The sequence below is a fragment of the Periplaneta americana genome, chromosome 13, assembly GCF_040183065.1.
Source record: "Periplaneta americana isolate PAMFEO1 chromosome 13, P.americana_PAMFEO1_priV1, whole genome shotgun sequence".
NCBI classification, from domain to species: domain Eukaryota; kingdom Metazoa; phylum Arthropoda; class Insecta; order Blattodea; family Blattidae; genus Periplaneta; species Periplaneta americana.
In genome coordinates, this window is record NC_091129.1 from 13,217,097 (window position 1) to 13,234,970 (window position 17,874).

Here is a 17,874-nt window from a genome sequence, read left to right on the forward strand (position 1 = left end):
ACAGTTCTGAACATCTCGACGATATCATGTCCAGAAACAACACTGCAAATTCACTCACGATATCTCAGTAAACACACTCCTACTAAAGCAGATAGTTGTAAAACTTTACCCAGAATGCGTTGCAATAAGATCTTCCTGCATGAAACATCCCCGACAGGTTCTACCATTTATTCGAATTTTTTGTAAGCTCAAACGAACATTGACAACTCCGCAATTAATTAATGTGTGAGATACTGCGAAATTAGACGTACTGCGAAATTATTCGAGTTTGTCTTATGTATAGTATTAACTGATATGTCGGAAAATTTTGGGAATGGATAGAAAACCTAAAACAAGTAACAAAGTTAATTTAAACATGGAGTCAATTAGGCGTACGCTTTGTGTTTTAATTACAGATACATTTTTTATTGGGTCTACAATCTATTGTACGAGGAGCATCCAGAAAGTAAGTTTCCCTCTTTAAAAAAAAAGAACACACACTTTCAGGAAAACATTTATTGGCAACAGGTACAGCAATGTTTCAGCTATTTTTCAACATAGCCACCATCAGAATTGAGACACTTGTCGTATCGTGGGATCAACTTTTGTATCCCTCTGTCGTAGAACTCTGCCGCCTGTGAATGGAACCAGCGTGTGACAGACGTCTTCAGCTCCAAAACGCTCACCGGAGGACAGGAATTTCTTGAGGTGCAGAGAGAGAGAGAGAGAGAGAGAGGGAGAGAGAGAGAGAGAGAGAGAGAGAGAGAGAGAGAGAGAGAGAGAGAGAGAGAGAGGGAGGGAGATATGTTCGGCCCATAGACCTGACAGAGCTGCCGATGAATTTCAATTGGCGCAATGCTTTGTGCATTAAAGAACTTTATCACCGACCGAACCTCGCAAGCGGCGGGAGAAGGAATAAGAGCTTCCATTTCGGACCACTGCTGCCACGCTACTGGCACCAGGCGGGACCTGTCCGGCTGGCATATGATTGATACGTCATAGATCTGTTACGCATGCGCAATTGACACGGCTAATTAGGGGACATCGGGTAGTATCGGACAGTGCGTTTCTTTCATCTACCACCATATGGTAGTACCTGAATGACATGGTTACGTTTCTCTATGCGACATCACAGAAACGTAACCATGTCAATCTGGTACTATCATCGTGTGGTAGATGAAAGAAACTCACTGTACGATATTACCCGATGTCCGATACTACCCGACTCTCCCCTACGTTTACTTTCAAGGGGGAAAAAATTGGGAAACTTACTTTCTGGCTGCGCCTCGTACGTGTGATCTAGCTCATATACAGAGTGAGTCAGGAGGAAAGTACAGGGTGTGAGGTGTGATAATATTAGCGATTCTTAACAAAAAAGTTTATATTAACATATGCCCTATTCTTAATAGTGTCTGACATACAGCTGTTTGAAAATCACGGGCGTCAGTCTCATGTCCTTCATCAGAACTCACATGCGGACGCAACCAAAACGATATTAGGTTGTAGTATTGTCTTTATTGGCAATTTCAATCCGCAATGGGCGTTGGATCGGTCGCGGTTGAGTTATTTCTTGACCACCGAGGTCACCCGACTTACTCCAATGGATTACCATACGTGGGGTTGGCTTAAGAGCGAAGTCTACAAGTGCAAAGTGGAAACAAGGGAGGAACTTCTCGCTCGGATTTTACATGCTTGTGCTGTAGTAAAGGAATGTCCGAATCAGCTCAGATCAGCAACACAGTAACTGTCTACAAAAGCTGCAAAGTGCATTGAAGTTGACGATGGACTTTTTGAACATGTTCTGTAAAGAGAAGTAAGGTGGGTGCTCCTGTTATGACCATGTTCCTGATATGGCCACCCCCCTATTGTGAGTTAGTTAACCAAAAATTCCGCTAAATTGCAGCAGCATCCAGTGAAAGGGCATCCTGGTATGTCACTTGATCGTTTTCCATCCAATCAGGTTGAGCAATATGGCGTCAGTTGCCTGTTTTGCGGTTTTCATGTGACCTCTTCTTATTTTTCTCTGGTAAGTCTCCTTTGTTTTATGCATGTTTTTCAAAAACTTGTTTCATGAAATCGTACTCCATTCAGTTTTTAATGTTCTGTTGATTGGTGTTGTCGTTGATGGCGTATCTTTTACGAGTTGTTCATAATCAAACGATTTTCGTGAAAGCTTACCTGCTCCTGATATGGCCATATCAAATGCACCATATCAAGTTCATTTCACTTTTATTTTTTTACGTTACAAATTTACATGCCTTATAGCTGGGATTACGCAAACATTTTGTATTTAAAAAAAAACAACTTAATTTCTTATGGAAAAACCTGTTTTGACTACACTTTTGAATTATAAAAAAAATGTCATGTTTATTCATTTTACACCAAAATTATTTAATTTTAGCACAACTGCGCTATCAAACTGAAAACAATCACGATTTGTAGAACATGGAACAAGGGTGGCCACGTCATGTGCACATGTTCCTGATATGGCCACTAGGTAGACTTTTGGAATTTGGGACTTTTTGGACAATTAAAGCTATTTTTATGGGGAAAAGAAATTGTTTTAAAAAAGTCCATTAGACTGAGAACGAGTAAGAAAAAAGTGGTTTACATTTTTTTCAAAATGGCGGCTAGAAAAATTCTCAAACCTTAGCATGGCCATATCAGGGACACCTACCTTACACAATTAAATAGAACATAATGTGACAGTGTTTTAATATACTATCATCTGCTCTTTTCCCGTTCCTCATTGTTTCAATTAGTTTTCTCCGAGATCGTTAAGAAGAGGACATATGTTCATATAAACTTTTTTGCTTACAATCACCAATATTACCACCCCTCAAACCATGTATCTTTTCTCCTGACTCACCTGTATTAATGGGTCATGTTTATTAAATCAGTAGGCCTTGTAAAAGGAAAAGAGGACGTATAGTCATTATTGTCACCTGACAACTGAAAACAAGGAATAGTGGATGTTCCGTGATTTGTTATTCCTCTTGGGATTTGTCAGTATTTGCTGCTTGCTACTGTATTGTGATCAGAATGTATTCTAATCAGAAAATGGCAGATATTTTTTATTTAGGTATGCTCTAATATCATTCACTCCCCTAAGCTCATCACTTCTTCTATTTGTTATTTCTGATTCCTTCTGCCCACTTGATGAGTTACTTTTCTTATCAGTCCTCTCTACGCTTCTAGACTTCCTGTTTCGTGATGCACTTCTGTTTACGTGTGGTGTCGATGATGCTCTATTTCCACAAGTCTCTATTTCGTTATTTCTGTTGTTGCAGCAACTGAATAAATCCTCAGTGAATTGATTATTTAAGGCCTCTACGTTAACTATGTTTCCGTTTATCTTCATTTTATCTTTTACTAAAGTTGCCCTCAATCCTTTACCTCGAGCTTCTTTTAATATTGGAATTAGTTTCTTTCTTTTCTCTCTAATTTCTTTTGCAAAGCCATTTTCTATGAATATATTTGTGCCTTTGAGTTGACGCGTATTGGCAATGATGTGCTCTTTGATAAAGTAACTGTTCAATTTCACAATAATTGGTCTTTTTTTCCGTTACCGACTCTATACGCGTTATTAATCGCACTTATGTCCAAGTTTAGACTGAAATACTTAGTTAATAATTCTAGCACTACGAAACCAGTATCAATTCCTTTTTCATGATCGCGCTCTTCAACACCATAAATCACAATGTTATTAATTCTACTATCATTTTTCCATTTTTTAACTGTCGATTTTAACACCACCTGCTCTTGGACAACCTCCTTTAACTTCTTTTCCACTTCAGTGTATCTGTTTACTAATGTATCTATATCACTTGCTACTTTGTTTAGTAGAACACTTGCCTTTAGTCTGTCTTCTCTGGTTTCTTTCATATAGTTTATCCATTCTCTTTGAAACACTTCATCACTGTAGACTCTTCCTTCTGTATCTCCAGGACCAGAGTTAAATGGCATATATGCTCATCATGTATGGATGTGCTAATTGCAATAGAATGAAGCAAAGCGTTCTTGTGCTGAACACTTTCCTTGAAGACGTTTATCAAACAACAAGACCTTCAATGTAACAAAGTTACATAACTTGGTGTAGAAACAGGAAGAAAATGTTATATAACATGAGTTTTTTTGTGTTATATAGCAAGTTATATGTTATCCATCGGGTGTCGGTAAAGATCAGAGGATGTTATAGAACAGTGACCGGCATGTTCCGTGCTCTGTGACGTCATATCACGGAGCCGTAGCGGCTCTTTGCTCGGGAAACTCTGCATACTGAGCACAGCGAGGAGAGAAGGTTCAACTGAACAGTGTTGGCACGGCGCCTATGCAATGACAGAGCGCGATCCATTCGTCTGAGGTAGTATAGGAACAGCACAATTACAATACATTGTACGAAAACAAAACTGTACATCCGTGATAAATCAATGTAACAAAATATTTTGGTTTGTAATCAGATTTAATATACTTATAATAATATGAAATGCATAATACAGCCAGCTGCAGAAGCGTTCGCATTATGTAAATGAGGCTCCGAAACTGCTATAAATATACAAATATAGAAATAAATAATTTAAGCAGTACTACAACACTTTGTCTACTCGGAAACTTGAAAACAGTTCAAGTGTTTTTTAGCAGACATTTTCCTACACAATATACAGATTGAACTATCTAGGCCCTAACTTGGTGAGTAGTATGCAAAGTATATTTCAACTTTTGAAACACACCATCACTTTGTGTTACTATCGTGCATAAGCTAAATGCTTTGTCGAGATCAAACTGTGTTATGGAGCATGGAGGAATGGCGAAGTGTTTGATTTGTGGCCAGCTGTTTCAGCACGTAAAGAAATTCAATATACAACGCCATTATTCTGTATGCCACACAAATGATTATGACAAATATGGGGGAGAATATCGACAAGTACTAGTGCAGCAATTGAAAGATAAATTGTTAAGTGAAGCTAGGGAACACACTGTCAGTGAATCAATGGTAAGCTTAAGGCTTAAGATAGAGGATTTCACTAGCCATTGCAAAGAACATGCGTTCTTTTAATGACGGGGAATTTGCCAAGAATGTTGCCATCATGACCGCAGAGTAGTTATTCCCTAGCAAAATACAGGAATGTGATTCCATCAATTTATCTCCAAGAACTGTCTGCACTGACGCCACTGCGCTGGTGCGTGTTAACAGTAATACGACTCAACTGCTCGCTCTTCCAAGCTCTTGAGGCCTGACTGGCTCTTACGTCATAACTGCAGCTTCTGCCGGCCACTGTTATAGAACATCGTTATATAACATGTTTGCGCATCTTGTAACTTGTTATAAAACACATCCGCTACATAAAACGATACGAGCTGAATCTGGCTGGAATCATCACGTCCTGCGTTTTGCATACTGCGTAGTATCTTGCAAGCATTATCTGTGCGCTTTGCGTGATTATTAATCTGTGTTCCGAAGTCAACTTGGCATAATGTAGTGAAACAAAACTGCAACTTATGAGTTAATTGAGCTGTACAGAGAAAAACGGGTATTATGGGATCAGCGAATGATATGGACTACAAAGACAAATAAAAAGCACGACGTATGGGCTGAATTGGGTGTTAATATGAAAATGGATGTGCAAGAGTTTGAAAATGAAATGAGAATCCTTATTGGACAGTTCCAGAGACAATTAAAGGAAGAGAAAAGTGGATATGGAGCAAACGCTCACTACAAATCAAAATGGGTGTACTTCAAGATACTCTTGTTTTTAAGGGACAAAATGAGTCAGTGATAGCTTCACATACTCTGGCACAATCTTGGATATGCTCTGGCTTGAGAATTTGAACAAATAGCTTAAAATTTTATAGGAATCTCCACTTGAAAGAAATCTTAAAGTAACGGTTTCTCTCGCCAGTATTGCATCTCGAAATGAAGTGTCTTTCTTACTTATCTTATGTCCGATTACGTTTATAAGGTATTCAAAATCAGAACTGGTCATTATGGCAAAGTTTTTGAAACATCCATCATATCCAAGTTCTCCTGCCAAGGAATCACCATCATCTCTCATAAGATCTGCTAAAAGGCTACTTCTACTTTATAGTTTTCTAACTTGTAATGATGGCCGCACCCAACATTTTCGTTCACAAGGCCTACTACTTCCTGCCAGAATCACACAAGCAGCAGCAGCAAGAACTACATCATCTGCACTCGACGCCATTTTCAGTCGTGACATTTATTTAATTTATCGTGTTATATAATTTGCTACAAGGATGCTATTTTGATACCAACACAAATATAACATATAGCAAGTTAAAGAAACATGTTACTTAACAAAGTTTGTTATGTAACGTGTTTTGTTATATAGTGTGGGCCCAGCTTTACTGTGTCTCTGAAATGTTGAATAAGAGTGTCAGCAGACAAAACAGACACGCGGAATATGGGAGAGAGTAAATCATTCCATGATGCGACGTTTAGAAGCCTGTAGCCATTTTGAGCACTGTATGTGGAATTATGCATGGACTTTGTAAACGAAGATGTAGAAATAAAGTTGTAACTGAATTAACTATGTATTTACAGGAACATTTTTGCTTGTTTTGAGGTCCTCTATTCATTCTTCAACGGTTCCTCACATATCATAATTGGTTCTTTTAGTGTGTAGGAAGCAAAGGATATGAAAAATATTGTTTTTAATTGGTTATCAACTGCTATGATCATCTAGCGTCTGAGTGAGATGAAACGAAATGAGTCCAGAATCGTTAAGAAGGTCTGATAATTACTATGGTTAGATACAGTGAGATTACCTGGATTCTTTAAAGAATATATTGTTGAGTAAATAAAGTCTACTTACCTGTGAAATTAGTTGCTGTATAAAATTTTCGATTTGTGTTCCAAAGTTGCCTATAATAGACAGGGGGTTTTCGGAGTCTTCTGCGCCCTCAGTTCTGCCTGTAGGAAGAGTTTTTATATTTAAAGTGATATGTTATAAGCAAATAATATGTACATGTCTACCATAGCTACGGATGTAAAACTAGCAGAAATGTATCTTGTCTATGTTAATACATTAAACAACCAGATTTTTTAAGTAGAGTCTTGTATAGAAATTCACACTCTATTATATAATTGTGTATTTTTTGTGAGTTTGTAGTCGAAACGGTCTAAATTAGAACAAAATATTGAAAAAGTTTAATATAAATACATATTATAATACTTAGGGTAGAGTAGCATAAATCACACCGCTTCCTAAATGGCACCACTGCTAGTTTAAAACAAGTTACTGTAGTAGTGTAGCATCTAGTGGTATTGTTACAATCTACCATATGAACTTCCACCATGTCACTTGATTTCTGCCACTTGTTTGTGCTAGCAACGTGGTGATAGAGTATTTAATATAATCTCTCAGGTGGATGTATATTTAGCTAACATTTTGTAACTAAATAACGGATTTGTATGCAAAGGAATCCATAATCTTAAGATGTTATTGGTTAAAAGAAATATTAAAGAACATTTAACTTAGTACGATTTTCGAACATGTGGTGATTATAGGCTAGAATGAAGGAAATAATAACTTATGACGTAGTTTCTTAATTCGCACCACTTTGTAGGTGCCTAATTCGCACCGGTGCGATATGAGCAACTGTAGCAATTCTAGCCGTACAAAAGAAGGCCCAAAAATTTTAACTCAACGAGGAATGCATCAGGTGGGTGCAATATCAAGTGGTGAAAAGGGCGTTAATACAACAAGTGTGTGTTGTACAAGCGCACCAGATATTTTGTGCCACCTATTAAAATTTTTAAACGTCAAACAGTGCATCCTACATTATCAGCTGGTGTTCTTCCAGGATCGTTATTTGTTTGCTCTGATTCAGGTTACATCAACAGTGAACTATTTGTCGAATAGCTCAAACATTTTATTTCCACTCAAACCTGTCATAGAAAAAAGTGCTGCTTCTGTATGTCCACCTATACGAACCATTCCAAAAATTTAGAAGCTATATTATCTCGGGAAAATAATGTTCTCCTATTTTAGCTTCCTCGTCATAATACTCAGAGGTCCAGTCTTTAGATGTTTCTATCTTCAAACCATTTCAGACATCTAAATCATGAAGCAGTTCGAGATAATAGTGGAGAAAAGTTGACGCAGTTTACAGTTTGAACTGCCTGGTGAAGCACATGGCAAATGTGTAACAATAAAAAACGCATTCAGGAAATTTAAATGTTATGTAATTTATGCTCTATTTTTTCAATTTCATTTGAAGATGCGTTACTCTCTTTCACTAATTTCAATAAACTTTTAATTTGCATTTATTACATTATTCATATTAAATACTGTTCAATATGTTCAATATTAAAACCTTTCCTTCATCCAGTTCCCTGCAGATAAACAGGTGCGATTTAAGAAACCGCAGGTGCTATTTAGGAAACTGGTTGCTAAATGGCACCACTGACAAGTGTTTCGAAAATGTCATTCTACTTCAAAAATATTAAATCAAATTCAAGGATTCTTTTTTACATGAAAGGTAAATGTTCTGGGAATGTATTTCCACAGAGAAATGCAGAAAATAAAAATTGTATTGTTCAATAAAAATTATAAATGCTAAAGTGGTGCGATATACGCAACCTTACCCTACTAACAGGCTGGGGAATTATCTATATATATATATATATATATATATATATATATATATATAATTTGAACTGGTAATGGAAATTACGGGAAAACGGCTGAACGGATTTTAATAAATGACCCCTCATTTTGAAGCTTGGAACCCAAAGTTTTCCGGAAAAGTAGCAGTTTTCAGTGAAATGTCAATTTTCCTACATCATTTTCCTTTATTCCAAAATCCATCTTTCGTCAGTTTTGAGAACTAATTAATTACATTCACGGCCGACTTGATTGAATTTCAGAACAAAACACACACTACAATAAACAATAGGCTATTACACGAAGGCCATGACCTGCAGGATTACCGACATATCTAGAGCTCAATTCAATTTGTTATTAAAAACTTATTCTGCAGTGTATAATTTTCTGAGCATAGCTGTGTATTGGATATTCAAATCTACGAAACTTGAGGTGGTTTGATGACATTATTACCATTAGAAATTAAATATTATTGTAGTTAATATCATGATGCATCTGTTTTTCATTAATTGTACATAATACTGATGCTATATTGATGACATGAAAGTGAAACGTTTTGTGGTTATGTAAGTAAATGTAGAGAATATCTTAATTTAGATCTTCATTTCTATAATTTACTGAATGACTGCTATACTGTATGTAACTACAAAACTTAAGTAAGATAATAATATTATTATTAAAAATAAAATATTTTTATACTTATTAACCCAGTGGGGTTGGGTCTTTTTCATATACATAATGACGGTGTAATGTAGATATTGATATGTGTCATTGTCTTCAGTATTGGCTCGAGAGAGCGCAAAAATTACAGTTCCTAAGGAAAGATCAAAAGGTATTACTTACTGATAAAAAAAGAGGCCTAGAATTTTTGTAGTCTCCAGATCATTTCAGCAAGATCTCTTAGTAGGATAAAATGAATTTACGCTCTACATTTCAAGTTCTGCGAAATTGCTATTGTTCGAAAGCTTAGCAAACCTGACATTTTTTTAACTTTTGCCTACAATCCACAATGACCTGAAATAGCTACTGCTATCGTCCTGACATTGATACTTGCGTTTTCGCGTTCAAACTCAAAAACTGATGTTGTATAGGTTCAAGAAAAAGTATTTGGCCTAAAACAATCAATTCAGAGGGAGTATGTTTCATTATTATGGAAGCAAATAACTATCAAAAAGACAAGTATTCTTCATTGAAAATAAATCTGAAAAATTTTTATTTGAACGTCTAATGGACTTAGTTTTCAGCAGTATTTGCTGCACAAGGCACTAGTTTTAATCTATTTTGTAGCTATCAACAAAGACAAAAATTTTTTCAGTACGTATAAATTATTGGGGATCATTAGTGAGATTTCAGGCGTAATAGATCGACTATTGATTAGTTTTTTTTGTATTCGACAGATAATAGAGGAAAACGTGACGTGTAAGTTATACAAGTTATTTATAAACATTAAAAGACATATGACTCTATTAAAAAAAGTTTTGTATAATATTCTTAATGAATTTGGTATTCCCAAGAAGCTACTTCTATTAACTAAAATGTGTTTCATTGAAATGTATAACCAAGTCCGTATAGGCCAGTCTCTGTCTGATGCTTTTCCAATTCACTGCTGGCTAAAGCAAGGAGATGCACTATCACCTTTACTTTTTAACTTTACTCTACACTACGCCATTAGAAAAGTCCAGGAAATCGGAGAGAGTTTGGAATTGAACGGATTGCATCAGCTGGTTGTTTATGCGGATGACTTGAATATGTTAGCAGAAAATCCACAAACTCTTAGGAAAAACATGGCAGTTTTACTTGAAAGAAGTAATGAGATAGGTTTTGAAGTAAATCCCGAAAAGCAAACGATGTGATTATGTCTCGTGACCAGAACATAGTGCGAAATGGAAACATAAAAATTGGAAATTTATTCTTTGAAGAGGTGGAAAAATTCAAATACTTTGAAGCAACAGTAACAAATAGAAATGACACTCGAGAGGAAATTAAACGCAGAATAAATATGGGAAATGCCTGCTACTTTTCAGTTGATAAACGTTTGTCATCTAGTTTACATTCAAAAAAGATGAAAAATAGAATTTATAAAAACAGTTATATTACTGGATATTCTGATGAAAGCAACTTGGTCAGAATCTGTCAACGCGCGATTGGACAGTCTTTGAAAGATGGTGACACGACAGACAGAATGTATGAAAGACCGTAGTTAATGGACATTTTTCCTAACCGATTCGTCCTTCTGTCCTTTACTACGTTGCCTTTAAAGGCAGCTTATGCTGACTCCAGACTTTTACTTGCTCCAAGGAAGGAACTTTCAAACTACTGGCAATGTCAAACAGTTGAAGAAGAAATAAAATTTCAAAAATTGTAATGAAAATTTGAAGAGAGATAATTAATGACAGCAGTAAAAATAGTTTACGGGAATCCCCGAGAAAATCCCTATGAAACGTTTTTGTCCACCACAAATTCCATTATGAACTGCCCGGTGATCGAAGTCGGGCCACCTGAGTGGTAGATCAGCGCGTTAAAACTTGAGTCTCAGACGCTTCATGGTAAAATACACAAGAAGTTTCGTTTTTCACTACTATATGAGCTGTTCAGAGCAAAAGTGGTGTAAGCCAAAATTGGGTAATGAGGTTTAAAATGAGAGTTCTGTGAAATACAGCGCAAAATAGCAATTAATATGTCCTTCTTGCTATCCACTGACTACTAATAGTTTAAATAAATTGAATGTTAATTGCTACTTTGCGCTGTATTTTACAGAATGTTTACTTTAACCCTCATTACTAGGGCTAGGATTTTGATGACCTATAAATCATGAAAAAATGTCCTAAAACCAATGCATTTATGACCTAAAAATCTTTAAAAAATGTCATTAAAAATGCCCTAAAAATTGATTTTGCATAATTGGCTTAGTAGGAAAAGAGGTTTTGTAGTACTTAATATTTAGACTAGTAATTAAATTAAATTTTACATAATTTTTTTTAAGTAGTACACTTTAATTATTTTAGCTGATGTACTTTCCATGTATGATCGTTCACCTCTGCTTCGGCATGTGCATGTGAGGTCAGCAGTCAGCTGGTCGGTCTTGGCCCTTCATGGGCTGTAGCGCCATGGATTTAATTTACTTTTAGTTTCCATGTAGTCTACCACAAGGCCACTCTGATCCGGAATTAGCAGGTATAAAGGAGTCTATATTGAAGGGGTATTTGATCGATCCATTACATGGGGTGTACTATGTTAAAATGGCAATATATGTGTAGAAAAACGATTAAATATTATACAAAATAATGGGTATTAATGGAAAAAATATGTAAAGAAAATATCAAAGGAAATAAACATTATTTTACATTAATAATGGGGATTTATGGCCAAAATTAAATGAAAATGCCTAAAAAATGACCGAATAAAACAAAAGATGCTCTCATAAGTTGAAACAGGCAAAAAATGCAAAAAATGCTCTAACAAAATGTCTTAAAACACTCAGTTTATCGTCCACGCCTATGGAGTATCGGTTAGCGCGTCTAGCCGCGAAACCAGGTGGCCCGGGTTCGATTCCCGGTCGGGGCAAGCTACCCGGTTGAGGTTTTTTCCGGGGTTTTCCCTCAACCCAATATGAGCAAATGCTGGGTAACTTTCGGTTTTGGACCCCGGACTCATATCACTGGCATTATCACCTTCATCTCATTCAGACGCTAAATAACCTAAGCTGTTGATAAAGCGTCGTAAAATAACCTACTACTACTCAGTTTATCAAATAACACATAAATACTAAAGCAGCAATGCTTCTGGCTTACTAGAAAAAAGATGCAATTATTTAATCAAAATCCTAGCCCTACTCATTACCCATTTTTGACTTACACCACTTCTGCTCTGATATAAAGGCTACACTATTGCATTCAGAGATTTTGTCCACTCTTTATCTCGGACACATTTTGGTTGAACCGTAAATGTCTAATTTACAGAGTTTTCACTGCAATAGCCTATGGAAAAGAGTAATGGAACTTACCACAAAATGCCAGGAGCGTAGCAAGAACCACACAGACAATGAGGGATTTGCTCATCATGTTGTTCGGTGAAGAAGTGCCAAGTGAAGGTTTCTGCAAACGAATAACGACTGGCCTGAACACGGCACGTTACTTCTTTATATACAGTTTGTGACACATACCACTCAAATGCTTTACCATTATAATTACAATACTTGTCATCACGGATGTCCTTTGTGCAGTGCTACTATGAAATATTGGAACAAGATGTCAATCAAGCAAGACGGCTTGGTGCTTGATTTTCTTAGGAAATATATTACGTTACTCATCGCGTTTTGAAAATTTATTACTGTTAGACTCAAAACATGACGTTATCTTGATTTACGATTATCGATAACACTCGCCAGAGAGCTGTCATAAAACACTTCCGGATACACAGTCACTTCGGCTGCACATAGTTGCCTCCCGAATGAAATTGTTTCCCTGTAAACATATTAGGCCTACTAATTTGCCTAGTGTCTAACTATATTCTTGTACTGGTACATATTAAGTGGCAACAATTTCTTTCCAACACGGTTTTGCTCTTTCTCTCTTTTTTTTGTCTACCTTTCCTCATACTCTCTTTCTGTAGGGTACCCAGACGTCCTGTAAAATACGGGATCGTCCCGTTTTTCGTTAATGCGTCCCGTTTTTCGTTAATGCGTCCCGTTGTCTCAAGAAGCGGAAAAGTTACAACGATTATTCTATATTACAAATTACAAACATAGCATATTAATTAAGATTATATGTACCGGTATTTAAGTTGATATGTAAATAAATTAAGGTGATATGTAATTATTTAAGATTATAAGTAATTAAATTGATGTGTAATTAATTAAGGTGATATGTAATTAATTAAGATGATGCGTAATTAAGTTGATATGTAATTAATTAAGGTGATATGTAATTAATTAAGATGATGCGTAATTAAGTTGATATGTAATTAATTAAGTTGGTATGTAATTAATTAAGGTGATATGTAATTACTTAAATTGTATGTATGTATGTATTTGTTTACACTGCAAGTGGGCAAGCACCCGGTGGCAGTGGTATACACAATATGAACAATCCAAACTAATAATAAATCTGTAGCCGAAATTTTTCTGGTAATTTTCGATTTTCCAAAAATAATTGGCCCTAACATATATAATTAACCACCTGAAATCGAAAATCGCTTTTTTGAAATTTTTGTTTGTATGTCTGTCTGTCTGTCTGTCTGGATATTTGTTACCTTTTCACGCGATAATGACTGAACGGATTTCGATGAAAATTGGAACATAAATTAAGTTCGGTGTAACTTAGATTTTAGGCTATATGACATTCAAAATACTTTATTTAAAAGGGGGGTTATAAGGGGACCTGAATTAAATAAACCGAAATATCTCGCTTATTATTGATTTTTGTGAAAAATGTTACATAACAAAACTTTCTTTAAAAATGAATTCCGATAAGTTTTAACCCATGCAAAATTTTGATAGGACTGATATTTATGTTTGTCTGTCTGGATGTTTGTTACCTTTTCACGCTATAATGGCTGACCGGATTTCGATGAAAATTGGAATATAAATTAAGTTCGTTGTAACTTAGATTTTAGGCTATATAGCATTCAAAATACTTTATTTAAAAGGGGGGTTATAAGGGGGCCTGAAATAAATAAACCGAAATATCTCGCTTATTATTGATTTTTGTGAAAAAATTTATATATCAAATGTTTCTTTAAAAATTATTTCCAATACGTTTCATTCCAAGTAAAATTTTGATGGGACCAAATTGCACCAAAAACGGATGTTCTCTGAATCAAATGATCATATTTTAATTTTTTTTGCATGTAATAACAATTAAGAAACATGGTAAAGGAATTATCATTGCACCAAATGAGTGGTCTCTGGACCAAAATGATCGCATTTGAATTATTCAAATACAATTTAAATTAAGTAACATATTAAACGATTTATCCTTCTATCAAACACGAATGTTCCCTGGACCAGATGTTGTATTTTAATTATGTAATCACTTTATATTTATTTTTAACGGGTGCAGCGGAGCGCACGGGTACGACTAGTACACAATAAAATGATAAACAATACACAATAAAATTTACAATACACAATACAATTATATATACAATACCATAAGAATACACAATACAATTTAAAACAATAATTATAATTAATAATAAAACATAAAATACCTAATTTTACAATACAACCTACATATGTATAGGCCCTACATAAGTTTCAATAGTCTTTCACTTTACTCTCATCTCACTCACTGTAGTGGCACTATGACGCATTTCACTGACACTTTAGGACACATTAACTGACACTCTATAACACAATTCGCTGACACTATAGAACACATTTCATTGACGCTATAAATTATCACTGATCGGAACTATTCACTGCACTGTAAAACCATAACTTCACTGACTCACCTCGATTCACTGATACAACAGTTCAAATAAGTCAAATTATTACACCCTTATGCATACTGTACTTATAAACAGAACTACATTTAAGCTAAACATTTCTAGTATGTAGATGAACTATTATGAAACAATATTATGAGTTATTAATTTCTCAAGGCGAGTGACTTCTCCTTCATTACTTTACTTTTAAAAAGACCCACTCAGGCTCCATCTAAACTGCATTGAAAAAAAATATATGACTTCCAAACTTTTTAACAATTTAATTTACGTATTAATGTGTGAATATGTTAGGAGAAAATCCACAAACGATTAGGAAAACACTGGAATTTTACTGGAAGCAAATAAAGAGATACGGTTGGAAGTAAATCCCGAAAAGACAAAGTATATGATTATGTCTCGTGACGACAATATCGTATGACATAGAAATATAAAAATTGGATATTTATCCTTCGAAGAGGTGGAGAAGTTCAAATATCTTGGAGCAACAGTAACAAATATAAATGATACTCGGGAGGAAATTAAACACAGAATAAATATGGGAAATGCCTGTTATTATTCGGTTGAGAAGCTTTTATTATCCAGTCTGCTATCAAAAAATCTGAAAGTCAGAATTCATAAAACAGTTATATTACCGGTTGTTCTTTATGGTTGTGAAACTTGGACTCTCACTTTGAGAGAGGAACATAGGTTAAGGGTGTTTGAGAATAAGGTACTTAGGAAAATATTTGGGGCTAAGAGGGATGAAGTTACAGGAGAATGGAGAAAGCTACACAACACAGAACTGCACGCATTGTATTCTTCACCTGACATAATTAGGAACATTAAATCCAGACGTTTGAGATGGGCAGGGCATGTAGCAATTATGGGCTAATCCAGAAATGCATATAGAGTTTCAGTTGGGAGGCCGGAGGGGAAAAGACCTTTAAGGAGGCCGAGACGTAGATGGGAAGATAATATTAAAATGGATTTGAGGGAGGTGGGATATGATGATAGAGAATGGATTAATCTTGCTCAGGATAGGGACCAATGGCGGGTTTATGTGAGGGTGGCAATGAACCTCCGGGTTCCTTAAAAGCTAGTAAGTAAGTAAGTACTAATTTGTCTTCGGCATGATGTCAAATTTTGAACTGAAGTATAACGGCAACATTTACTGAAGAACTGGTTTTTCTTGTTAATATTTTTTGTATTAACAATCAGCATGTTTTGAAAGAGAACTATCCTTGTCGAGAATGAAAAATATGTCGCCAGAATGTCTTCAATAACTTTTTAAATCGACATTTCAGTGAAAATTTACGATGATCAGGTAGCGACCTACTTGACCTTGAATACATTTATAAAATGAAATCCGCCGCAAGAATAATGTTTTACAAGAACTGTATTGGAACAGACAATTAGACCTACTTCTAATCTCTGTCAAATAAGAACTAAACTACAATAACAGGAGAATTGCAAAAATAAGAAAATAGGAAAAAGGTACAAAATGGTAGAAAAAGACAGAAAAGCAGGAAATAGGTATCAAAATACAAAAAGGCAAAAAAAGAGAAAAAGGAAAACCTTCCCATAATGTCTGATAGAGAACTTAAATCTTTTCTAATGCTCATCAATTTAAAAAAAGGCATTGTGCCATAAATCTGGGCTCTATATAGGACATCGAAAGTCTATTCTAACATTATTATTATTATTATTATTATTATTATTATTATTATTATTATTATTATTATTATACAAGCAGAATTAATATAAGAGGGTGGAAACTCATTATCTAGCGAAATTTATAAGCTTGTACTTGCTATTTGGGAAAAGAAAATCCTACGAGAACTATGGAAGGAGTCCATAATTGTACCTATCTTTAAGAAGGGGGAAAAGACTAACTGTATTAACTTTCGAGGAATATTACTTTTGTTGACGTCGTACAAAATGTTGTCCAATATTCTTTTGAGGAGATTAACTCCATATGTAGATGAAATTATTGGGGATCATCAGTGTGTTTTTAGGCGTAATAGCTCAACTTTTGATCAGATTTTTTGTATTCGACAGGTAATAGAGGAAAAAAATGGGAGTATAAGGATACAGTACATCAGTTATTCATAGATTTCAAAAAGGCATATGACTCGGTTAAGAGAGAAGTTTTATATGATATTCGTATTGAATTTGGTGTTCCCAAGAAACTAGTTCGATTAATTAAAATGTGTCTTAGTGAAAGGTACAGCAGAGTCCGTATAGGACCTTCACATTTTAACTTTCCTCTAGAATATGTCATTAGGAAAGTGCAGGATAAGAGAGAGGGTTTGGAATTGAACGGGTTACATCGCTTCTTGTCTATACAGATGTCGTGAGAAAATCGACACACATTTAGGGAAAACACGGGAATTTTACTTAAAGCAAGTAAAGAGATAGGTTTGGAAATAAATCCCGAAAAGACAAAATATAAATATGATTATGTCTCATGACCAGAATATTGTACGAAATGGAAATATAAAAATTGGAAATTTATCATCTGAAAAGGCGAAAAAATTCAAATTTTTTGGATCAACAGTAACAAATATAAATATTACACCCGGGAGGAAATTGAACGCAGAATAAATCAGGGAATTTCTGTTATTATTCGGTTGAGAAGCTCTTATCATCCAGTCTGCTGTCAAAAAATCAGAAAGTTAGAATTTATAAAACAGTTATATTACCGGTTGCTCTGTATGGTTGTGAAACTTGGAATATCACTTTGAGAGAGGAACAGAGATTAAGGGTCTTTGAGAATAATGTTCTTAGGAAAATATTTGGGACTAAGAAGGATGAAGTTACAGGAGAATGGAGAAAGTTACAC

The 17,874-nt window shown here is 35.2% G+C and overlaps 1 protein-coding gene across 2 annotated transcripts in view; it reads right to left on the bottom strand.

Moving 5' to 3' along the window:
• The window catches only part of LOC138711755 (uncharacterized), a 54,024-nt gene extending 41,257 nt beyond the window's left edge, over nt 1-12,767 (bottom strand). Inside the window, exons 1-2 of one of the 2 annotated variants that reach the window (XR_011335441.1) lie at nt 12,610-12,767; nt 6,813-6,910 (exon numbers count right to left, since the gene is read on the bottom strand). Coding sequence is in view for 1 of the 2 variants with exons in the window: in XM_069842939.1 (XP_069699040.1) it covers nt 12,610-12,667 (58 nt within the window). In the remaining variant the exon portion in view is untranslated. The remainder of the gene's footprint in view (nt 1-6,812; nt 6,911-12,609) is intronic. The other variant, XM_069842939.1, reaches the window with a different exon arrangement.
• Nucleotides 12,768-17,874: the final 5,107 nt, after the last annotated feature.